Source organism: Diadema setosum, chromosome 14 (genome assembly GCF_964275005.1).
Source record: "Diadema setosum chromosome 14, eeDiaSeto1, whole genome shotgun sequence".
Lineage (NCBI taxonomy): Eukaryota > Metazoa > Echinodermata > Echinoidea > Diadematoida > Diadematidae > Diadema > Diadema setosum.
The window spans coordinates 4,901,685-4,928,219 of record NC_092698.1 but is presented as its reverse complement, the minus strand read 5'-3'; the positions used below and the strand labels follow the sequence as shown (position 1 = coordinate 4,928,219).

The 26,535-nt window shown below is 38.3% G+C and overlaps 1 protein-coding gene and 1 pseudogene across 1 annotated transcript in view; one reads left to right on the top strand and one right to left on the bottom strand.

Annotated features, from left to right (window-relative positions):
• Positions 1–26,232, top strand: part of LOC140237402 (protein disulfide-isomerase A5-like) — a 61,050-nt gene extending 34,818 nt beyond the window's left edge. The window contains exons 13-24 of the mRNA XM_072317322.1: positions 1,684–1,778; positions 3,435–3,500; positions 5,458–5,597; positions 6,186–6,256; positions 10,292–10,420; positions 11,158–11,350; positions 12,236–12,303; positions 13,250–13,331; positions 18,216–18,228; positions 20,024–20,092; positions 21,137–21,384; positions 22,837–26,232. Coding sequence (XP_072173423.1) covers positions 1,684–1,778; positions 3,435–3,500; positions 5,458–5,597; positions 6,186–6,256; positions 10,292–10,420; positions 11,158–11,350; positions 12,236–12,303; positions 13,250–13,331; positions 18,216–18,228; positions 20,024–20,092; positions 21,137–21,384; positions 22,837–23,075 — 1,413 coding nt within the window. The 3' untranslated portion in view covers positions 23,076–26,232. The remainder of the gene's footprint in view (positions 1–1,683; positions 1,779–3,434; positions 3,501–5,457; positions 5,598–6,185; positions 6,257–10,291; positions 10,421–11,157; positions 11,351–12,235; positions 12,304–13,249; positions 13,332–18,215; positions 18,229–20,023; positions 20,093–21,136; positions 21,385–22,836) is intronic.
• LOC140237785 (uncharacterized) lies at positions 15,449–16,797 on the bottom strand (annotated as a pseudogene).
• Positions 26,233–26,535: the final 303 nt, after the last annotated feature.

The following is a 26,535-nucleotide window of genomic DNA, read 5'->3' as shown; positions in this document are numbered from 1 at the left end:
GACAAAGCGTTGCCATGGTAACCGCTTGTTTTCTTCGAAATCCTGTGGAGTGAACAACTTCCACAGTTTTGAAGCAATTGAAATCAAATTTGGTAGGCATTATGGCCTTGAGGCATAGATGTGGAACACATAATTTTTGTGTTTGTCAGACAAAGCATTGCCATGGTAACCATAACTTTACCAAAACCTTGTGGATTGAATAACTTCCACATCATTCAAGCAATTAAGGTCAAATTTAGTATGTATGATGATCGGAAGGTGTAGTTATGCAAGACACCAATGTGTTAATATAAGAAAAATGTGTTGCCATGGTAACCACTCTTTTTTGTATCAAATTGAACCATTTAATCTATGAAGGTGAAATTTGGTGTGTATGATGCTCTTTAAGTGTAGTTTTGCAAAATGTCCTTTGTATTTGTATCGAACAATGTGTTGCCATGTTAACTGCATGTTTGTTTGTTTTTTTTAACTTCTGTGGAGTGAACTTCTTCCACAGTTTTCAAGCAATTGAAACCAAATTTGGTAGGCATTATGGCCCTGAGGTATAGATGTGGAACACATAAATTTTGTGTTTGTCACAAAAACCATTGCTATGGTAACCACAATTTTTCCAAAACCTTGCAGATTGAATAACTTTTCCATCATTCAGGCAATTAAAGTCAAATTTAGTATACGATTATCATGATCTAGAAGTGTAGTAACACACCAATGTGTTAGTTTAAGGAAAATGTGTTGCCATGGTAACCACTCATTTTTCTATCAAAATAAACCATTCAAGCTATGAAGGTCAAATTTGGTGTGTATGATGGTCTTTAAGTGTAGTGATGCTGGGGGAAAGCATGTTTCCATTTGCTGTAAGTTTTATACTCAGTGTCAACTCTGTAATTGTACAGTAAACTAAAATTATTCTGTTTCCAATTCGAGAAATGCACAAACTTGGTATTAACGTCTTTGCCCCCATGACATCACATACTATAAAGCAACACTAGGGGTGGGGGTATTAATCACCTTCTGTGATAATTCTAGTTTCCCATAGTTTTGAGCACACAGTCACACTGTAGACATGCTATGCATAGTTTGAGCCAATCGAAACTACTCATAGTTTCTCTCCCTAACATGCATACTCCACACAGAAAAAAATCAACAACAAGAAACCAAGTGCCCTCCTTGAATTTCACAGGAAGTTTAATTTCTAAATAATAGTTTCACAGCATACAGTGGGCAAAATAATGAGTAGTGTTATCAGTGTAATCATTCATTCATTCATTTATTCATTCATTCATTCATTCATTCATTCATTCATTCATTCATTCATGCATGCATTCAATTCATTCATTCAATTCATTCATTCATTCATTCATTCATTCATTTATTCATTCATTCATTCATGCATTCATTCAATTCATTCAATTCATTCATTCATTCATTCATTCATTCATTCATTCATTCATTCATTCATTTATTCATTCATTCATTCATTCATTCATTCATTCATTCATTCATTTATTCATTCATTCATTCATTCATTCATTCATGCATTCATTCAATTCATTCAATTCATTCATTCATTCATTCATTCATTCATTCATTCATTCATTCATTCATTCATTCATTCAATTTAATCATCTCTACCTGTCTGTCTGTATGTTTCTCTGTCTCCATCTTATCTGCATGGCTGAGTAGTTGGAAGGAGTCTTGGCCGCTGTTGATGCTACAAAGGAGAGAGCTCTAGCCGAGAGATTTGAAGTGAAGGGATTTCCCACTGTAAAATATTTCCAGTAAGTATGACTCCAGCTTGCTGTGAATTTCGATCGTAACTCACTATATACTGGTTACATGGGACAGGTTTTCTGTGGCAGGGGTTTCTGTGTGAAAAGCAAAAACTATATGTATTACCTGGGGTCATTTCATGAAGTCGTCACATAAAAGACCTCACATGAATCTCAGAATGGCCAAAGTCGCTCATATGTAGCTATGAGAGACTTCAAAGAGAAGTAAAATCCCTTTCATGAAGTCATTCATATGTGTGTTTTTGAGTGAAAAGTCTCTCATAAGACCTTCATGAAATGGACCCCAGGTCACACTGTAAATGTTAATGGCATGAAATGTTGAAGCAATCTTTTGGTGAGACATAGATGCAGTAAGTGTTCAAAGAATATTGAAGAAGGTTCTCAAAATATATGAAGAGTTTATTTGCAAAAACCGATAAGTCCATATTTGCCAAATGGAGATATTTGCGATTAAAGGTCAAGAAAAATAAAGAGAATAATAAGAAAATTTTTGCTTCTTTTGACCATAACTTCAAAAATGTACCTTTATATGTAGTGACCAATATATCATTTAAAAGGTATTATTTTGTACTTTATGACAGATATCGTACTTCAAAATCTTCAAAAATGGACTTATCGGTTTTTGCGAACAAACTCTTCATATATATATATATATATTTTTTTTTTTTTTTCTGCAGTGCCAACACAATGTGGTAGCATGATGTATAATCGTGTTCTACATCTTTATACTGATTGCCATCATCTGGCAATATATGGTAAAATACCCAAGGGCTGGTATTGATGTGCTCCCAAAAAGCCAGTACCTGTAACTACACAATACTCCCTCCTGGATAAAATTCACACAAACATATTTATGATGAAATGTTTGGAATTTCAACATTGTCTGTGTCCACAAATTGGATTCCATGGGATGCAATCAATGACAGTCATTTTTTAGTTGGTGAAATATTTGTATGCCAGTGGAAGCAGTGTTCAAATGGCATGATATCAACTTGTTTGTTGTCTTTTTTTTTTCTTACTGCTGAAATGTACAACACAGATTGGCATGCATGGATCAAACAAAATTGGATCCTATTTCAACTGATTGACAAATTGCCCTTCATCAACATAAATAAGCCCTGATTATTCAGTGTTCAAGACGTAGCCCTGATAAAAAAATCATGGGCATACATACTCGGGTTGGACTCAACCAATGATCTCCTGATTACTAGACAGGTGTCATATCCACCAGACTACCAAGCTTCTGCCCGACAGCCAATGGCTGGTCCTCATCCCTTGCAGCAACGGGAGCAGTATATTTCGTCAAATTAATGAATTCTTGTGTCAAGTGTTTCTTATTGCATCTGATAGACTAATTACAATGACTGACAAATTGTAATCAGGAGATTGGTGGTTGAGTCCAACTGGAATATGTATGTATATGAATGAACACGTATTTGTTATTCTATCATAGCTACTACTAAAACAGTGAATAATTGGTGCATATTTATTAGTTGATGTCAGACAATTTGTTAATTGATTGCAGTAAGAAACACTCAACGTAAGTATTCATTTGAATAGCATTGTTGAATGGCACCGTATCTTCCAATGTCTGTTTTGATAACCACTCAATATTTTTAGTGCCTTGCTTCTTCCTATCCACAGAGACGGAGAGTTTGCGTGGGATTTCTCAGAAAGAACAGCGGATAAGATTGTGGAGCACTTAAAAGAGTAAGAGACATGATGTACTTGCCTTTCTCATAAAATCACTTCTTTCACAGATGATGCCCTGCAATTGTAATACTATAATGACAAATGCACGCAAAAGGTGCTTATTTATCATCATCTGAAACTGTATAAATTTGATCAGTAAGGCAGGAACCTCTATCGAAAGAGAATTGACCCTAATTAAATACAATAAAACTGTCAGACAAGGTGGCAGGGAAATTTATGACTGCTACTGGCTGCAGAGAGACAGGGAACAAATTCTGTTTTCCTCTTTGCGTGTAATTTAATATGCCCATATTTGTATATGTGTCAAGTTTAGACGATTAATATCTCCGGGTAGATATTGTTCGTAATTAAATGGTTAGACATAATGAGTCAAATTCAATATTAATGCACAGAAACTAGTTCTCACAGAGTTAACATCACCTTTGTATTTCGATTATGAATTTCTTTTGTAGATTTTTGCTATCCTAATGTATTAGTGTAACTCGAATCATAATTGAAGTGATAGTACTAGCATTATTATTATTATTATTATGATTATTTTGGTGTGTTGTTTTTATTGTTGTTGTGGTCATTGTAATTGTCTTAAGAGAATATCAGTGAATGCTAAGTTAATTGTATATAACTCTCTGGTCACCAGCAAAGTGAACTACATAAATGTTATTACCTCCGCCAAGGGAGGAGGTTATGTTTTTCGTTACCGTTGGTTTGTGTGTTTGTTCATTAGTTAGTTAGTTTGTCCGTGTGCAAAATAACTCAAAAAGTAGTTAACGGATTGGGATGAAACTTGCAGGAAAGGTTGAGAATGACACAAGTAACAAACGATTAACTTTTGGTAGTGATCCGAGAATTTTTGGGGGAATTAATGAAGGATTTTTGATATTTTGGCAGGTAGGGTCAATGAACTTGGGAGTACAGGCTGTGCGTATTTGAGGTTTGCACGCGCGCACTAAAGTGGGAATTGGGCGACTTTCAGCACACAAAGCTATAAGTACGTATGGGTAGAAATCACTGATATCTCTATGGAAGAACAAGATCAGTGGTAGAAATGAGCTGCATGCTTAGCGGAGGTCTGCGCTCTCAGAGTGCTTCTCTAGTCTTATTTCTGTGTTTCATCTCTTTGGTATCACATGATGAGAAACGTGATACTGTATACCAACGATGCACAGGTCTGAGTGCATCAGCAGGAATTGTTTACATACGGTAACTATGGAATACTTAATCCAGGAGGCGAAGCCAAGTGGGCTTAGGCTAAAGACATGTGCATCATCTGTGTTATAGAATGGGAACATTTTTCTTGCCAGAAATCCATTTTTCGATTAGGGGCCTATGTTTCGTGATGGCAAATTTACTGGATGCATATCCTTTTGGCTTGCCATTGACAAAAATCTCGAAAACCATGCATCCAGTAATTATTGGATGCATGGTAATAGTACTGGATGCATGGTTTTCTAGGCAATAGGCATCTATTATTGAGTGCACGAACATTTGCTTAGTGCAGAAACCTTTACAAGTGCGCAATAACATGTTTACAGTGGCTGTCCTCTGTGAGGCACTGTGCGGCCAGTAAAAAATCAACCCATAGCTCTCAACCTATTACTGTATATGCCATATATTTCGCGAGTCTAAATTTTCGCGAATCGGGAATTCCCGACGATTTTGCGAGTGGTTAAATTCGCAATCGTAGAATCCTGTACTGAACGGAGAAGAGTACATGCATATGTCACATTCACATCTGCGATCAGAGTCAATACTTTTGCGTGTCTTTAATTTCGCAAATAGATCCTGACTCGCGAAATTTGAACTTCGCAAAATATTCGGCATATACAGTAGGTTGCAGGATTTTTGCTGCCCATTCTATAGTTGTTGTTAATGTCATTATCATCATTATCATGATTTTTCTCTTGTTATTACCATTTTGTTTTGTAATCACTGTATTCTCTGTATGACATCTCAGCCCCCAGGAGCCCCCTCCTCCGCCCCCTCCGGAGCCGGCCTGGAGTGAGATGGAGTCCGATGTAGACCACCTGACGGACGCCACCTTTAAAACTTTCACCAAGAAGAAGAAGCATGTTCTGGTCATGTTCTACGCCCCATGTTAGTGTACCAATCTTCTTAGAATCTTGTCATTAACTAGGCTTTAACAAGACCTGGATTTGACATCAAATTTTTTGTCTAGTGGTCAAGTCTTTAACTGTTGGCCCTTCTTACAGCCTTTGAATATATCTCTTTTCTCTTCACTCGATACTGGTATGTAGCATAGTTTTAAGTGTTTCCAGAGTTGTCTTTCAATGACTTAACATCAGGACAACTGTAGTACTCATGACTTCTTTGTTTTTACAATCCATCAGCATCTATTTTCTTTGGCAGTATTCTAGGCATGTTTGAAATAGAGGACTTGTTTGTGGTAGAAGACGAGAGGTACTTTGTGATGCAAGCAATAATAATACTTGTTGCTCAGAGGTGTTTTTATGCCTCCACCACGAAGTGTCGCCGGAGGCATTTATTATTATTCAATGTTTTGAATGCAGTTATGTTTCATTAGGGCTTTTTTTTTTTTTTTTTTTTTTTTTTTTTTGAGAACAAAACATAATGCTCTTTCTCAAGTGTTGCTCTTTGATGTATTGTTGTAAATATTTTCTTCTATTATATCTCCCCTTTGTGTTTTCTTTTTTAACCCTTCAGGGTGTGGACACTGCAAGAAAGCAAAACCAGAATTTATGGCAGCTGCCGAAAAATTTAAGGACGAAAATAAAGTGAGCAACTCGGGCTTCTAGTTACTTCCATTCTCTTTCTTCTTTGACTTCTACTGCGACCAACATGAAACTGTGCCTAGTTCCCCAAATGAAAAGATTTATTTGAAGTGCATCATAAGTTTGCCTTTCAAGAACTTCAAAGGCATCAAAAAAAAAAAAAAAAATTTCATATTACTGTGATAAGTATGCAATGTAGTTCCATGTGTTTGCTTTACATGTGGCCTTCATCGCATTGCAAAAGTGTTACATTTTTGTGTTGTATGAAATTCCTTTCGTGCGATTGTTTTCTCTGGTGAAATAGGTAGCAGATAGCACACTCTTCCTAATATGTAAAATAGTGGAAGTTTCAATGTACAGACATTGTTTTGTTCCATCCTTTTTTGTGAGGTAACTTCAGAGAAATATATCCTTATCTTTGGATAACAAATGTATTGACATCATAGGAATGGCATCAGGATGTATGTATCTGTACTTATTTGTTTGTGTTAGCCTGTTCCCTGTAAGGATATGAAAGTCCAGTTGACTTTGTGCAGAATGCCCCTTGTTTCGGGAGGGAATGGGTTAAAATCTTGCCTACAACAGGAGTTAGGTTTCTGTTGACCTTTAACTTTGTGGGCAAGTTTTTATCCACTCCTGTGGATTCTGTCAAGCCATGTGATCAGTGACACTATCTCTCATTGCTGTCTGACTGTCTTTCAGTCACTGGACTGAAGATAGGTGACAAATTTTAAAGTGTACCAATACAGTGAGTATTATGTTTGCTGTATTTTGTAGAATATACTTGAGACATGCCCTCTGCAAAATATTAGAATTTTTTGTCACTCCTGTTTTCACTTATTGGGGTTTAAATGTAAAATATACAAAAACAAACACAACTTAGAATAGACTAGTCGATCTACCAATTCTTTCAAACTGATCACGGCATCAATATTTTTATCCCAAATACGTCTTGAACGATAGTCTGTGCGCGTTCAGGTCGACATGGAATCTCGATATTATTTGCAAAAAGCGTACTCATATACACTGTAGCTGGAACGTGCACACATTAGTACCGGTGCTTACAGAGCCAAACTTAAAATAATATTTTTATCCCAAATACGTCTTGAACGATAGTCTGTGCGCGTTCAGGTCGACATGGAATCTCGATATTATTTGCAAAAAGCGTACTCATATACACTGTAGCTGGAACGTGCACACATTAGTACCGGTGCTTACAGAGCCAAACTTAAAATGCGTGGAGCAGAAGTGCCAAATTGTTACAGAGATATGATCTGATTTATTGAAATATGTATACAGTTAAACTCGCATAAGTCGATCTTCTCGGGACTGAGCAAAACACATCGACTTAGGCGAGTTTCGACTTGTACGTAAGTCGAAAAAATCGACTTAAAGTTACACCACACGTACATATGTAAAATGTACATGTATGTTGTCTACTCTGGAGCCGAGAGCTGGAGCGGTGTGCCCAATATTTGCCCTTCAGCAAGACACTTTATCCACATTGATGCAGGCCAGGGCTCCACACTAACTTTTATTTTGGGGGCCCCAAAATGATTGACTTTTATTTTTTGGTGGCCCGAACAAAGAAAAAAAAAAAACAACAAGCAAAACTAAATCGGTCCTACGTTCGGTCCGAAAGTTACCGTTATTTATTTCTGATTGTAAAAGCAATCATCCACCATTTACAAGTATTTTAACACCTTCCGGAGCCGAATGTTGCCGTTAATCATTTTCAAATGTAAAAACAAGCAACCGACATTCATTCTAGGATCTTACGGAGCTGAATATCATCCTTATTCATTTCCGAACGTGAAAGCAAACATCCGCTTTTTATTTCATCATCTAAATGAGCCGATTGATACCGTTAATCATTTCCAAATGTAAAATAAACAATCTGTTACTTATTTTAGCATCGTACGGAGCAGAATATTACCGTTATTCGATCTCCAAATTCAAAAGCAAACACCCGACATTTATTTTATGATCGTAAGGAGCCGAATGTTACTGCTGTCCACTTCCGAAAGTGTAATGAATCATCTGACATTTATTTTGGCATCTTCAGGAGTCGAATGTTACATGCTATTTACTTTCGAACGTAAAAGCGAACTTTCGGCAATTATTTCATCATCGTACTGAGTTGAATACCATAGTTATTCATTTCCGAACGCCAAAGCAAACATTCAACATTTATTTTAGCATCTTCCGGAGCTGAATGTTATTGCTATTTACTTTCGAACATAAAAGCAAACATAAGACATTCATTTTATCATCGGACGGAGTTGAATACTATTGTTATTCATTTCCGAACGTTAAAGCAAATATCAAACACTAACTTTACCATCAAACGCAGCTAAATGTTACTGTTATTCATTTCGAAATTTAAAAGCAAACATCCGACAGATATTTAGCATCGTGTGGAGAAGAATATTACTGCTATTCACTTCCGAACGTAAAAACAATCATCTGACATTTATTTTAGCATCTTCTGGAGCCGAATGTTATTGCTATTTACTTTCGAAAGTAAAAGCAAACACCCGACATTTATCTCATCGTCGTACGAAGTTGATTATTATTGTTATTCATTTCCGAACGTCAAAGGGATAATTCGACATTTACTTTAGCATCTTCCGGAGCTGAATGTTAATGTTATTTACTTTCGAACGTAAGAGTAAACATCCGACATTTATTTCATCATCGTACGAAGTTGATTATTATTGTTATTCATTTCCGAACGTCAAAGGGATAATTCGACATTTACTTTAGCATCTTCCGGAGCTGAATGTAATTGTTATTTACTTTCGAACGTAAAAGTAAACATCCGGCATTTATTTTATCATCGTATGGAGTTGAATATCATTATTTTTCATATCCGAACGTCAAAGCAAACATTCGACATTTATTTCAGCATCTTCCGGATACTTTTTTTTTTATCCTTATTCATTTCCGAACACAAAATCAAATCTCTGACATTCCAAAAGTATAAGCAAACATCCGACATTTATTTTAGTATTATACGGAATCGAATATTACCGTTATTCATCTCCAAAATTAAAAGAGCAAACATCTGACATTTATTCAGCATCTTATGGAACCGATTGTTACCGCTTCATTTCCAAAACTGAAGGCAAACATTCGGCTTTTTTGGTGGCCCGGCGTGCGTTTCTGGTGACCCCGGTCGCAAATTAACCATTCGCGAAATTGTGATTCGATTCGCGAAAAGACTCCGCTAAATATAAGGCATAGATCGCTACACTCGGCAGGGGCTACGTCATCCTTTCACCAGGTCTCGTTACAAAACCAAAATCTCGCGTGAGTTCTTGCGTTACCTATCGTTAATGTTAACGAAACCTCGTTAATTTGCGCTAGGGATCGTTACTCATCGTTGCTACAAACGTTAATTTTCCCGATCGTTAGTTTGCGTTACTAACGATTCAGGTGAAACCGCTTGCGTTAATGAAACGTTAATGTTTATTTACGCAGTTTCTTTTGGTATATACTGTATGTAAACAAAAACCGGCGTCTCGTGATTTTGACAGTGATTTATTACACAATAAAATCTTATTCGACTTAGGCACAGTGAATTCAATGGTTTTTCCGTGAAAGTGTTCTTGGAATTTCATCGACTTAAGCGAGTATTCGACTTAAAAAATTCGACTTATGAATGAATTAATACACGTAAGTCAATGGGGAAAAATCGGGACTTTTTAAAATTATCGACTTGCGCGATTATTCGACATATGCGATGTCGACTTAGGCGAGTTTAACTGTACTTCCAGGGACTATCTCAGGTGAATTATGGCTGATTTTTGTGTATTGTCACAAATTTGATTTCAAGGGTATCGAGGAAAACTTTAAGGTTGGTATAAGCCTAATTTTTGTTGTATGATCATCCCCATCCGATGAAAGTTTTCTGTAATGTCTTGCCCGTTTAACATTTTGTCTAATCTGTTTGTGTTGCATAATTATGTAGTAATTATGTTTCAAATACCTTGAATACTATGCACGTGATGACATTATGACAACTCTGTGTTGCAGGTTTCTTTTGCTGCAGTTGACTGCACGATAGACAAAGAGACATGTAACAGCTTTGAAGTTAGCGGCTATCCAACGATAAAATACTTCAACTACGGGAAATTTGCGCAGGATTACGCCAGTGGCAGGGAGGTGAGATCGTGTGTTGTGACATACCGGGACTTCAATGTGGCATGACTACTTCATCTTTGTTGTGATATGTTATCTTATCATAGATTGCTGAAGAGCAGACTGATTTATTTCTGTGGTCATTTGTTGTGACAATATGCAAGAAAGACATTGGTTACCATTCAGATATTATGCAGGTAGTTAATTAATCAGTAGGAAAAACAGGAAATGGTATCATGATTGATAAAGATAAATGATATAGTCAGTAAAGAATTAAAGGAATGGTATACGCTGTAGTTTTGGTTGAGATGGACTTCAGGTTTCCAACTTTGTAGAGAGATAATGAGAACCCTCTTATGAAATAGGAAAGAGATACAATTCTAAGAGGAATTCAAAATTCATTTGATAAAATTGGTTTTGAAATGGCTGAGATATCCCAAAACAAAGTCGTCCTAATAAAAGGTGAGACCCATATTTTATTAGGACCACTTTGTTCTACTTTGATTTTGGATATCTCGGCCATTTCAAAACTGAATTTTATCAAATAAACTTTGAACTACTCTAGAATTGTATGCTTTTCAACATTTCATAAGTTGGTTCTACCTATCTTGCAAAAAGTTAAAATCTGAATCCCCCTTCTCAACCAAAGCTATACTACCCCTTAAAAAAAAAAACCCAGGATATGAAAGTTGTGTTCAAGTTTAGTTGATGGTACAGTTTTATATGATCCTTGATTTCAATCGTTCTGCTATTTACTCTAGGAGGAAGACTTTGTGCGCTTCATGCAGAACCAGGTGGATCCAGGCTCCGCCCCCGCCCAGCCCCCTCCTCCGCCCCCTGAGAACTTCTGGGAGGAGCTGGACGGTGGCGAGAACGTCCATCAACTGGACGACGTGTCGTTCAGCCACTTCATCGGCGTCAACCCATCAGTACTCGTCATGTTTTATGCACCTTGTGAGTCAAGCATGACATGCAATTGTGTTGTCCTTATTAAACCTTTATGTGCTTTGAGTGCCAATTGGCATAAGATACCCTGGTACAGAAGGGGTTAAAGGGATCATATAGTTTTGGATGAGACCAAACTTCAGGTTTCTCACATTTTTTGGTGAGATAATGAGAAACCTCTTATGAAATATGAAAGAGCATGTAATTCCAAGAGGAATTCAATGTTTATTTGATGAAAATTGGTTTTGAAATGGCTGAGATATCCAAAACAGTGCAATCCTAATAAAAGGTGGGACCCACCTTTTGTTACGATCGCTTTGTTTTACTTTATTTTTGGATGTCTCGGCCATTCCAAAAGTGATTTTCATTAAATAAACTTTGAATTCCTCTTATACTGGTATGCTCTGTACTATTCAGTTAGTGGTTATTTGGTAACTTGCAAAGATAAAATGCCTGATCCTCATTTCCACCAATACTATACCATCCCTTTTATGTATCTAACTTGTGCATTCCATAAATACAATTAACTGCTTTAACAAACTAGAATCGCGTGCTGACCTTTGTGTTTAAGTTTGCCTCTGACAACTTGAAACGGCTTACAACCGAAGGCTTGCCTGACCTGGGAACAAATTAAGCTTACAACAGAGGGGAACTGGAAGGGTGGAAAAGGACGAGTCACATAGCTTTTTGCTCAAATAGAAAATATGCACAAGTTTGCACAGAATAATATCGGTACTAGAATTCTTTTCACACAAGGCTGTGGCCAGGTCGATTATGAAATGAGCCAACGGTTCCTCATCTCTCAGCCTTTGGTAGTTTTGTAATGAATTCTCTCATTTTATACAGATGGTGTGTGACATAATTTTTTTCCCCATCTTCATCCGCTTTTCATAGGGTGTGGACACTGTAAACGGATGAAACCTGCATATGCAGAAGCGGCCACATTAGCAAAAGAGCGAAATGTAAGTAATCATTCTTCAGTGAGTAGTGGAAATCGTGATTTCCTCACACAAAAATTTAGTGGTAGTTGGGATGTATGAAACATACAAAGTAAATCTGAGTCATGCAAAGCAGAATTAAGGTTTGTCAAAATGTTAGCATATAACTTTATTCCTCAGTGTTGTTCTTCTTGCCATTTTTTCTTACATTGTACCCTTCTGATGCTGAACTAATACGCGTGACTGCTTTGCTATTCTTCTGACATATACTAAATGATTATCTAAGTCCAGCATTGATCTGTTTTTCTTCTGACTGGTGTACTACTTTACACTGTAAGGTTCAAGGCCCAGAAACTGATGCACAGCTGCCTGCTTTTGTGTTTTCAGCATATTCTTTTTTTCCTTCTTCAAGAGTAAGAATCTGTGTGTGTTTAAATGAAAAATTTCTTATCTTTTTTTAAAGATTTGTTTTAGTGTGCATATAGTATATGCCCTTTTCCCATTTTGAACTAAAATATGATATTTGCCTCTTCAGAATATGTGGTGCGTCATCACTTTACGCGTGGAAAGACGGAGAATATGAAAAGAAGAAAAAATGCATGTAATAAAAGCGGACTTTGGCACTTAAACTTTTGCAGTTTTTCCACTTTGATTTGTTGCTGGGTTTTTTTTTCTTTGCAATTAAGCAGGATAATTTTATATTGATTTAAAGCTTTGCATCTGGCGTATTCATATCTGCCCCAAACCCAAAAATTATTTTCCCTACATTATGTGGCTTTTTGTGCTGATGTATCACATTTTGTGTTTGCCATGTATCAGTATATGTTTGTAAATGTATCAACAACTGTGCTGATGTAATTACTTTGCTACTATATTCATTGACATGTTGAGATCTCTGCATAAAGAGAAGAGAATGCCTTCGGATTTGTCTCAAGTGTTCATGTCATAAAATGTCTCTGATTGATTCCAGTTACCAGGAAAATTTGCTGCAGTTGATGCAACCACGTCAGTATTAACCTCATCAAGATTTGAAATCAAGGGATTCCCAACGAGTGAGTTTGTGTACTGTACGAGCTGAAATTTTCGCATACAGATATTTTCGCGAAATGGCTACTTGGAGGACATTTGCGCGTGTTGTTAATTTCGCGGTTGCGACGTTCTAACTGAACGTAACTATTTACGCGTTGTTATTTTTGCGTTTTGTTATTTTCGCGGTTCAAGGGCGATTCGCGAAATTCGCGAAAATAAAACCACCGCGAAAATTTCAGCTCGTACAGTATTTGGCTTTCATACATGTACCCTTTGTACTATTTAATGTTAATTAATGAAACTTTTTGTAATATATCCGGTTGGCTCCATGAACTCTGATATTTTCATATGCTGTTTTAACACTATGGTGCTCAATTGAAAAAGATGTTGGCAATTTACTGACTGAGCTGAATAGTGATATTCAATTCAATGAATATTCAGTGAATGTAATCAAGGCATCAAACCTTTCTTAAAGACCCCATAGCATGGGGATTTATGGGTGACCTAATTTATTCACTGCTCACCAGGGTACGTTAGAAAACCACAAATAGCACCAGTCAGCAAATGTGTGAATCGAAGCGTATGCTCATCGTTGATGGTCGATTTCAGTTGAAATTCTTTGGCTGTGTGTGTACTTAAACATAGATCAGAGACAAAGCTGTTCACAATTTTAACCCTAACTTACCTGGGGGGGGGGGGCATAATGCCCCCCCCCCCCTCAACGAATTCCGCGACCATTCCGCCGCGCAAATTTTTTGACCGCACCGCTCACTGACTTTTTACTTTCAAGTCTCGCGCAACTTTTGAGACCAAATTTGTCGCGCCCGGGCATACCGTTCCGAAGCCACGCCCCTTCAAAAAATTTTCGTCAACCCCAAAATTGCTCAAAAACGTGATTTTGTGTACAAAGTCAATACAAATTGTGTTTTTTCAATTAATTCATATAAAGATTCATATTTTTGATTTTAAGGGCTGAAATAAATTTATTTTAGTATAATTATGCTTCTAAAGACGTGTATGACAAATTCTGCGGAAATAACAACAAAAACAAAAGTTCGAAAAAACAAGGAAATACATAAAAAAGTGATAAAACAATAAAAAACATAAAAAATTAGTTTTGATACTGGATTTTTTTTTACGCATAAATGTTCGGAATGTCACTAGGAATATTTACACCAAAAATCAGCATTCCATAAGCTTTTATAAGCCAATTACAGACGAAAATAAGGTTTTTTGCATACATTTGCATAATTAATTAATTGAAAATAGAAAATGCAAATTTTTTGAAAATTTAACTTAAGAGTCTTGTAGATTACATCCGGTTTTATGTTCATGCAAAATTTTGGGGAGATCACGCGATTAACGGCCGAGATCTGAGGGGGGGGGGGGGCCATAATGGCCCCCCAGGAGTTCAAGCTTGCTAAATAGCCCAGGTAAGTTAGGGTTAAGGGGATTCATGAGTATATCCAAGCCGGGCCAGCCTTCCCCCCTACATGGTTTCCTCTTGCTACTGGCTCTTTAAAAATATGATGTCGCAATCAAGAAATCTATAATCGCCATGCTAAGGAACGGAAAAATGACCCCGAAATTGTCCGTCATGGTGTATTGAACGCACCTTTCCTTGACTAAAATCAAGTATGGAGTATCTGGTCACCCACAGACTGTGATTTTGATGGCAGCGATAAAACTAGCGATGATGGTGGTGGTGGTGGTGGTGATGACATTGGTGATGATGATGATGGTATTGTTATACTAATGATGCACAGGAAAGAGTGCATTAGTGAAGGTGCGGCGCACTCGAGAGTATTGACAATGGTGCAACATGCACGAGGCGCAGCCGAGTGCATGTTGCACCATTGTCAATACTGGAGAGTGCGCCGAACCTTCACTTACGCCACGAAATAATCCTGTGCATCATTAGTTTTATAAAATGGGTCTATGAGTTATTTACTTACCTATAAACGTCGAAGTGAAGTAAACGTCAACCAAATTCAAGATGAAGAAGTAGTGAAGACGTCGAAGTGAAGTGAACATCGAAGTGAAGTGAACGTCGAAGTGAAGTGAACGTCAACCAAATTGAAGTTGAACAGTGAAATGAAGACTAATACAAACATCAAATCATGTACAAGTTCCAATTGCCTTACTTATGGTGGAAGTGCACCTCGCAGTTCTGGAAATGGAAGTGAGGTGCATTAGAATTGCGAACTTGAGGTGAGTTTTGTAAAATGGACACACTTCGATAGCGATACTCCTGCTGAACCTGACTCTGCGTCTGAGAACTCTGAACAGAAATTGACATTTCCTCTGACTCTGTTCCATGATCATGACGATTATGTTCTTCACCAGGAACAGTAGTAGTAACACTGGCATCAGAAAGATCATGTCTTTGAAGTTCTACGCTCTTCTTGGACTGTGCTGGTGTTCCTGACGTGCAACAGAGTTTTTTTGACAAGTGACTGCTCATTTCTCTCTTCCTTTGTACACCAGTTTTGCTGTAATGCTTCAGAGAAGTCTCACTACGGTGACCGCTGACGGACATTATGTCACGTGACTCAAACCCAGCGCTGTCTAGTGAGCTGATGCACGTTGCTCTTACACAATGGTTCGTGTATATTCTACTGCAGCCTGCCGATGTAGAAATTTGCTTGATTTTGTTGGCAATGGTATTAACACCAATAGGACAGCTACAATACCATGGCTCTCCTTCCTGTTCAGGCACTTCGGTTTCTGCCACAGGAAAGGGCAGTTGTCATTCAGTTTCGATACATAGGTCAGGTAAGACTTCAGAGGGCATTTTTCACTTGTTGGAACCTCAAACATCAATCCCATGGATGATTCATCCTCGTTTTCACGACGATTTTTGGTTAAACAGTCTCTCTTTCTCAAGTAACGACGTCCATTCTCGTCGGTTTGTACGGAAAAATCTGAAGGCTTCATTGAACGAATATTTTCTCGCCCGCGGTTGCAAAAGTACATCATTAAATCTACGAACACCTTGTTTTGCAACCCCGCAGGTGTATTGCAGTTGAGGTCCTCACAATTCTGAATTTTTTCCATGTCACCAGGTGAGATCGCTTCTTTGTGTTTAACATCTGCCTTCCCCTCTCTCTTCAGCTTTACAAGAACTGCCTTGTATACTCTATTGCTTTTCGGAAATGTGCTTTTGTCACAAATGTCAAAATCTTGTTCCTCTAGATAGTGACGCTGTACTGCATACCTGATTGACTGAATACTACGTTTGCTGTACGATGTGCCGTCCTCCTTCCTTGCCCCAGCGTAAAATTTTGACAGTAGCTGATCCAAATTTTCACGGGAAATATCAGTCAATGAAGTCTTGGCAAATTTCACAAAGGCCTCAAATCTTTGCCATCCGAATTTCAGAGACCGCTTCGTGCTCGCCGAATCAGTTCCATTGATTAATTCATCCAATTCCTCGTCATTTAACAGTTCAAATTGCGGCTGCAACGGATCCGAGCTGGAGGCTGCCATTTTTCGTTCGTTTCGCTGGGCTATCGATATCGCGATATCTAACCTCTTGACTTCGCATATTTAGCATTGCAGGCACTGCAATTCAAAGGAGCCGCCGCGCGCACAGACGACTGGCAATCTACCGTAGGATTACAGGCAGTGCAATAGTACTGAAGTAAAGGAAGGAGGTGTGTCTCATTTCAGCGCTTCCTATTGGCTACATTCTTGAACCCATTTTATAAATACAAATGATGCACAGGATAGAGTGCGTTAGTGTAGGCGTAGCGCACTCGAGGGTATTTACAATTGTGAAACATGCACGAGGCGAAGCCGAGTGCATGTTGCACTACATTGTAAATACCCGAGAGTGAGCTGCGTCTCCACTAACGCCACGAAATAATCCTGTGCATCATTTGTTTTATAAAATGGGTCGAAAACTAACAGCATTTTCATGTACCTTTGTGGGTCAATAGTCCAGTCAGCTACACGTAGCACTCGCTCGAGAGAGTCGAGTCAAGCGCGTCGCACTCGGAAATCCCGCACATGTAAGTACTGTACGTATAAGAGTACTGTATACGTACGCCACTATGCACACAAGAAAGGCCGGCCGGCATACGCAGCCCGAACTAGAAGTTGTTTACAGGTATTGACAGCGCGTATAGTAGCGCGCGACGCACTTGTAACAACTGATTGAGTACGCACTGGTATTGCAGTGCAATGGTACTAAAGTAATCAAAGCCCACGTGACTCATTTCAGCGCTTCCTATTGGCTACGTTCTTGAACCCATTTTATAAATTGTGTTGACAGTGATATCAGTGGTGGTGATAGTGATGATAGAAATGATGGTGGTGATAATGGCAGTGGGGATGATGATGTGATGGCAATGATGATGGTTATGATGATGATGATGATGATGATGATAGTGGTAATGATGACAATCATGGTGCTGATGGTGATAGAAGTGGTGATGGTGATAATGATGGTAATGGTGATGATGATGGTGATGATATTTATGGTGGTGGTGATAATGATGGTAATGGTGATGATAATGGTGATTTGGGGATAATACTGGTAATGGTGATGGTGATAATAATGATGGTGGTAATAATGACAGTCATGGTGGTAATGGTGATGATGTTTATCTCTATTTGTTCATTCTTGATATCTTTATTTCTGTATCACATGTCATTGTGTTTGTTATTCTCTCATGTGTCAGGCATTCAAACAGACCATTCAATGTATACAATGTACTTAATAAGTAACATGTTTCATGCAATCAACAAAGATTATATCTGGTAACTTAAAGAGTTGTTTGCTCTTGAATCTGTAATATATGCAATCAGCTCTTCAGTTTTGTGATTATATACCTCCTTTCATTCTCCCTCCTATAATCATCTGCCCTGGATATCATCTATGCACCCTGCCGTATTGACAACAGTAAAATATTTTAAGTAAGTATGTGCATTCATTTAATCTGTCTCATTATTTAAGATATAGACACAGTTGAGATTAAAACATATTGCTGCATATGGAAAGTCCTTATTATCCCAAAAGTCATTTTCAACTCTGAAATGTGTCCATGACAGCTGCATTTTTGATATGCACCAATCTATGTGATATATCTTCAAAGAAAATGAAAAGCAAAATCAAAAGCAGCAGATGTATACAAAGAATGATTGATTTGAAATTTCTCTATTAAAGCTATCATCACAGTAACCCAAAAGGTAAAACATGGTAGGTGGAGGGGAAAAGCAACAACAAAAGGTATGCTTGTGTCAGTGAACTTTTTATACAAATACATGTACAGTATATTCTTGATGATTACTGGTCTTCAAATCCTCCTGGCTGTAATCCCACCCCTTATCCACATGCATCAATCTATTTGACATGTGAATAGGCTAATGTGGGATAAACCATGTTAAAAAATATACCCAGTCAGCTTTTGTGTAGCTAAGGTTACTTTGCCCAAGTTTGATATGATTCATATGCATTGCTATTCCCTTTTAGTCTCTTGGTTTATGGTTTTGTGCAGTGTTTGCTCTCCGTCATTCGAGGTCACAGAAATTTGGGCCAGGGTTCTATGCTCTTTTGATATTTTTTCTTTTTCCCTCTGAGCATTAATAACTTTCACAAGAGCGATGGCAATGTTGAGCTTGTGGGCAAGTTAATGCGTTCCCGCCCCCATACACACGAGTAAATCCTTTTGATGTGGACTTTGAAAGAATGTGCCTGTAAGAGCTAAGCCCAGCGGGATTATGTGGCAGTCTGCTCATGGATTAAAATGGGAGGGACTTCCTGCTACAGTGAAATCTGTGAATATATCATTCCAGAAAAATTAGCATTTCTACCCTTTTTGGATTCATGCTGTGATGTTGCAGGTAGATTTGTTCATGTTTGTTGGCTGTCACGATCTTTTACCTAGCTCAAGTTGTGACACTTTGTAGTTTGAACACTTTTCGATGGCACGATAATGCCATCTGATGGTTACTGAAATGTGCTCTGTGGTATCTTTTCTGTGTCCTTGCTGTTATAAGAAATTAATTTTAAACTGGGAGGCTTTCCATCTGAGAGCCAACTACTTTGGAAAATTATGTGTTTGATTTATTGTATTAACAAAACACAAGTTACACCTTTCCGAGATGATTGTTGTCGAACCTGTTTGTTCCAGACAGAAACAGAACAATTTTCCATACCCTATTTCAGAGATGTTTTGTCATTGCTACAAGTGATTCATATATGTGGGTAGGACAAAAATTTGTGTGGGGCAAGGTTCACGCTAAAACTAAGGCTTGTTCTTTATTTTAGTCAGTGAAATATGAGCAAGACATAAGCATGTAACTATGACAGAAACCAAAAGCTTGGTTTTACATGTTCAACAATTTCCCAGATTATTATTATGAAGTTTTCAACATCGCCAGCAAGGACTCTTTTAAAACAGCAACCCTACAATACATCCAGGAGCAAAGCAACTAAACCCCACACTTCTCTCTCTGCGCAACTTCAACACCAGCGCACCCCATGTCCGGTTGGCCCCTACTAAGGGGTGTTGGACAGTACACACGAAGAAGAAGAAGAAGAATTGGTACCCAACATCCAAGGCCTGCCTCACTAAGCAAAACATATAGCATGTAAAATAATCACAGGTATCTATAAGTATCATGTCATTGCTCTCTATGTGTGGAATTGTGATTTCAAGTTTGCTAATTTGTAGTATGGTTTTCCCCATCTCTTTTCCACCCTTTGCAGAAATGGAGTGGAGGACATCCAGTATTCTGGAGGCAGAACCACAGATGCCCTTCTGGAGTTCATGAGAGAGTGAGTTGGGGCCTTATGGCTCACTGCCTGAAATGTCATGGAACAGTAATTACACCTACCAAATCTCACGCATTAATCATGAGACTTGCACCGAAGGCGTATATCTAATGCTGACATGCCTGACAAACTTTTATTCCTCACCTCACCTCACAAAGAAACAGTCAAATAAAAAATGCACAAAAAAAGAGCATGGATTTCCAACCACCAGAAATTCACATTATGAGGCATCTTTTTTATCAAAAAAAAAAAAAATATATATATATATATTATCTAGTATGCACCAGATCACACATCTACTGCTTAAAAATGCTAAAGCTCCTCCACTGTCTAAGGGACCCTCCCTCACCGACTGATATGCTGCAAAACCTCGCATCCACCACTTTCTAACCTTGGTGCCTGTCACATTTATGGTCACCAAGGTAATCGTGAGAAATTGTATATAGTGCGTGGGCTGTGGTGTTGTGGTGCAGTTGTGGCATATAGTACCCAAGGTCCCTTGTGTGACCTGGCATACATGTATGCAGGGCAAAATCAATTACGATTGTATATCATATCTTTCCTTGATTGGGCATGAGTCTATTAGACACTGTTTATGACTTGGTGGTCATTGACATACTCTCACAGTGTTTGAGGATGGGGTCTTGCTTGTCCTCTAATGGGCTGTGATGTCTCATGGCTAGTTATGACATACAAACTTGATGATGATGAGGAAGATGATGATGGTTATGTTAATAATGATGGTGATGATGATGGTAAGGATTATAATGATGGTGATGATGATGGTGATGGTGGTGGAGGTGATGATGATGGTGACATTGCTGATAATGATGGCAATGGTGATAATAATGATGATGAAAATGAGTTTGATAATACTAAGAGAATCACATGTTAATTAAAAGGATAATATGATACCAGAGAGACCAGATAAGGATATCGCATAACATTGACTCAGTTTGTGTTTGTTGGTACCCTCAGAGCTATGCATGGTTGACTAATAACTTGATGTCATCCCCTTGATGACAATTCTTATCCCTCATCCTCCAGTCCCTCCAACATGCCTCCCCCGCCCTCAGCGGAACCGGCCTGGAGCGACGTCCCCAGCGACGTCCACCACCTGACCACTCAGACGTTTGGGGACTTCCTGCAGGAACGCACCCACGTGCTGGTCATGTTCTACGCCCCCTGGTGCGGTCACTGCAAGGCCGCCAAGCCAGCCTACATGGAGGCGGCAGAGAAGATAAAAGAAATGCCGGACAGGGCGCTCGCCGCTGTTGACTGCACTGTGGAAAAGAGTGAGTTTACTGTAAAACCAGAAATATGCATGGCATGAAACTTTCGCAAATTGGAGCCGATGGTTTTTTCTTCACGACATGAAACTTTCTAGAATTTCCATTGGCGTTCTATACATTTTGTAGACAAACACTTTCATGGGCATTGCACATTTAAGAATCTTGGCTCCTCGCAAAATTTGTATCATGCATGTAAAAATTTATTGGTCTTACAGTGTGTAGATGAACAACGGAAAGATCCAGCTGTTCAGAGGAAGATTTGATTTTTTATTGACTGAACCACATTTTTGGCTATTATTGCTTTCTTTTTGATACAAGAATTTTTTTTTTAGGTAGATGGAGGAATGGATTGGAGTATTAAACTTCAAATGCAAAGATTTGAATAGGGCTTTCATTAGATATGTGAATGAAATGAATGCAGGAACACCAGACACTTAGGTATTCGTGCATGACAGCTTGACATTCTTTATGGCACTCACCTTTAATTCGTTTGCAAATTAATTCAGATTGAACCTTGGATATTATATGAGGACCATTATACCTCTGCCATGAAGTATTGCGAGAGGCATTGTGTTTTGGGGTTGTCCGTCCATCTCTCTGTCTGTCCATCCTTCCATCTTTCCTTCCATCCATAATTGATTTTGTGGACAGTGCATTTGTAAATTGACAGTAAAAAAAAAAAGCGCTTAGAACAGTCCACTTGTGTTCTGCTTTCTCATATATTTCTGAGATTTCTGACAATTAGTAATGCCTTGTAGAGAAGACATGCATGTGGCCCTGTATGGCAGATATGTATTAAAATAAAAAGAAATGGCCATCCTTCTGTGTATAGCGGCCACCTGTTTACAAAAGTCACCTCTTAATACAGTCAAACCTGTCTATAGCGGCCACCCAAGGAGACGGAAAAGGGGGCCGTTATAGATAGGTGGCCACTATAGACAGGTTATCCGACTTTTGTGTGCACTGCCTACATGTACATGTGTCATCATTGTATACATATTCTGTAAGTACATACATGTACATGTATATGTATACTTGTGCGCAGGTGTGTTGCATGCATTGAACAATGCCGGTGTTTATCGAGTTGGTGCACAGTCTGTAGCATGTGTATAGTCCTGAAGAAAGCTTTACACTAGTGCATTATTATGACTAAATGAGTGAAGAATGCAGCGGTGGCGATCACTGAATGTTGCCCATGAATGACTGGCACGGCTACAAAGCAGAAAAACACGCTGAATTATCGGCTCGGCTACGGCTCCATGTGGGTCCGTGGCCACTATAGACTATAAACTTTCTCGCGGGGGGATTTCTCAGAGAGGTGGCCGCTTTAGACAGGTAGCCGCTAAGGCAGGTTTGACTGTATATACCTTTGAGAGGCTTCTACCTGCAGAGTGGACTATATAATGTTCTTATTTTTTTCTTTTATCTCCCCCTTCCCTGTCTTTTATTCACCAGCACTGTGCAGTGACTATGACGTGACGGGCTTCCCGACCTTCAACTTCTTCAGCAGCGGTCGGTTCGTGGAGCGATACAACGGAGGGAGAATGGCCAAGGACTTCGAGCTGTACATGATAAATCTTCTGGATGAGCTGATCGCTCAGGAGGATGCCGCCGAAACCGATTATGATTCCGAAGCGGCTGAAAAATTAGCCGCAGAAAAATTAGCATCGACGGAGCAGAGAGAAGAGCTTTGATGACATGCGAGGGGAAAAATAGGAATAAAATTTTTAATTGCACAGACACAGTAGGTATGTCCTTCAAAACTGAAAGCAGTCTCTATGTGGAAGGACTTCAAAGTGAGGTTGAGTTTTGTTCTTGTATGCTCTCATAGGGCTTTTGTGTTTCGATCATGTTGTAAAGTTGTGTGAGCCAGTAGCCAGCATCCCTGTCACTGCTGGAAATGATAACTGCCCCTCTATTCCCAAAATTTCCATAAATGCCACTCAGGTTTTGTGGAGGGATCGTGCCGTGGCGTTTACTCCCCTGACCTTTGACCTGCGCAAATATCGTCTTCCCTGCAGCTGTCGGCTGCGCTAAAGTTCTGTTGACGTGACGTTTAAAGATTGTCATGTAATGTGGTGCAAGACTCTGTACGTGCATACATGCTAACCATTGACAGTGTCAGTATCATTGCAACTGATAGACAAATTTCCCGTAATCGAGTACATACGCCCATGATTTCTTTCATCATGGTTACTACTAAAACACTGATCAATTCAGTGCTTATTAAACGTCAATGTAGGGCAATTTGTCGATCAGTTGCAATGAAAATCATCTTGACAGAAGAATTTCATGAATTTGAATAAGTGTCATTATCTTTGTGTGAATTTGTCATGTGGACAATCCAGTAACACCACAAAAATCGACCAATGATGTGATGGCAAGCAGTGTGTGTTTCTGTAATTCGGTAGTGCTGTCTCTTTGCTTTCACTTTCATTAGCACAAGAATGCAAACACGAGATCCCTCTGTTGCCACTTGTAAGTTTTTAATTTTTTTCTTTCTCTTTAACTTGTCAAGTTTCAGCTTTTTTAACCCAATGTCTACGGGAACCGGGTGCCCCCTGTTTTGAAGCGTTGGGAATTCGAGTAATCTCAGAAGCAATGGCTTAAATGACGTTTACTTGAATCCAATTAGATGTAGATTATTTGCACATTAACAATAGGCACATGTGCATTCATGTGATTGTACTATAGTGACGTCAGTTTTGATTTGTGATGTTGTTTGATATAATTTTTTTTTTTTTAAATTAGTAACATTTAATTAGACCCTGAAGTAGGATTTTGAAGATTCTGATCTTTAAGAAGGTTGATGAAGGGAAAAACAAATCTTGAAGGCATTAAACTCAAGTTTGATATTCTTTCTCCATGTACTTGGTTCTGAATTATGCTCTATGAGGGTATTTTCTTGTCTCTTTTACAAAGCCTTTGAGGTAGAGTTGACAGCGTGTACCTGTGAGCCATTCTGTCTGTTACTATTCTTGCAACAGCTGATAAGTCTTTCATTTCTATGCTGTCATATTTCAGAAAATACAATGCTAGATATTCTACGTTATCAATAATTATTGATAAAGAATACAGTGGACTGTCATTACTAGGACTTCATCAGGGCCAGTGACGTCAATTTACTACAGGTGTATGTCTACAAAGAAACTGAACTTTTTGGGGAAAAATTACTTCGTTGTAGTGAGAGTTTGATATATCAGTATTTTTTCCTGGCAGAGTTGAGAGTTTGCATATTTGTTGTATTATGATAATACCCCCAGTGTGGGTACCAGTATTGATGTTCAGTTCCAACCACTGTTCACATTGATGCAGGGAAATGAAAAACTGTGGGGGTTATTAATGATCAGTGAACTGGCACTCCACAGAAAAACGAGAACGAAAACAAATTGATCGTTCTGTCAGAATCCTAGTGGACCGGCAAAGGTGCGGACGTGTCTGGTGTGTGAATTGAGTGATTTGTCAAGCCCGTGTGGTAAGATGGGGCTGGATTTGGGCAATTTTTGCTCTGTGTTATGTGAGACTTGTGTGTGAAAAGTTGTGTCAGAAGAGCATAATTTATTGTCGAGTCTTCCACGTTTTGGGATGTTCACCTGAATTTTGATAACTCATTTTTGGATTATTGCAGGAGAACTGGTTGATGACATGTGGTTGTCCGTCCTCCAAGGAAAATTTCAGGTTTCAGAATAAATATGTCTGTTCTCCACTGTCATCTATAGGCGAGTGTTAATCACAGTAAATCTCTTACCCTTGTACGACCTTCAGCGACCTGATTGTATACATTAGTAATGGTCTGTTGGGGTTGTGGTCATGAATGGGCTTAAGGTATGATTGGGAAAGATTATGGGGCTGTTCAGACTATGGGGGAGGATCGATGGAATCATTTTCTTTATCTTCTCTCCATTGAATGTAACATTTGCCATATCCTTTCCAGCAATTCAGAAAGACAAAACTGCAAGCAAACATCTTTTGTGTTCAAAACAACTTGTGTTTTTTTTTTACCCCTTGTGTTAGGTGTCAGCTGATGCAAATATTCCCTGGGTTTACACAAAATGTTTTTTTTTCTTTGCAAAATATGGCTGAATATATTCACTCTCATTAACTCCATAGTTGATATGGATAACTTCTTTGTGCACCATTTAATATGTGGATAATGGCTGTGTGTAGATCATCACATTTTCAAAGTGAAAGCGTGAAGAAAAATTACAAAGCTAAGATGTCATGTATAGTGAATTTATCTATATCTAGCCGTAAAACAGAGACCGGGATGCACGATGGTCCTTGTTACCAAAAGCTGCCGTGCAGAATTCATGATAAACTTTACTGTAAACATGACGTGGCATCAATGAAGTGGGATGGCATTGCATTAAAAATGGTGATGGTAATGGTTTTCATTATTTGAGACTTGTTTCGTTATTTTCACTGTTTCTTTTTTTTTTTCTGCATTGAATATCTTTGACATTTCTTGAAATGCACTTTTCTGGACGTTTATCTTTCATGTCTGTATTTTACACTTTGAGAGAAATTCTATTTTAGTTTCTTGTTCATTTCTGTCCATTTATTAGTATTTTATTATTATCATTATCATGGTAAAGGTGATTACCAGAATACCAGTTGTATCAGTATGTTCCAGAGCATTTTTCTTTTCTCTCTCAAATGTCATTTGAACCTCTTCCATTTTTTAGAATTGAACTCATGTGCCTTGTTCAAACAAAATAATGAAAAAGAAAATAATAGTAGGCCATTATGGTCTGAATATCATTCATGTTTTCTTTGTTCTTTCAAAAGTTTACAGAAGAATCGAAAACGTGACAAAAAGGAGAAACTTTTACATGGTGGCAATAAACTACCGACTTTAACAACGAAGCATAGGGTGTCTCGCTCCTTGATTTTGTGCAGTCACACTGGTGGTTGTTGAATGTGGCATTTCTATGTGTGCTGTGATGAAGAATGATCTTGGGGTTGCATATCTAAAATTGATTGCGAGTTGATTGCTTATGTATGCAAGAAATTTAAGGAGGCAAAGAAAAATGAGGAGAAGTGTTAAAGCAGTTTTAGTACATTTTGAATAGCAGTTATGGCTCCGAGTTCCTACCTATCTAATCACCAGTTCACAGTTAACATAGTTAAAAAAAAATTTCAAACCATCAGAAC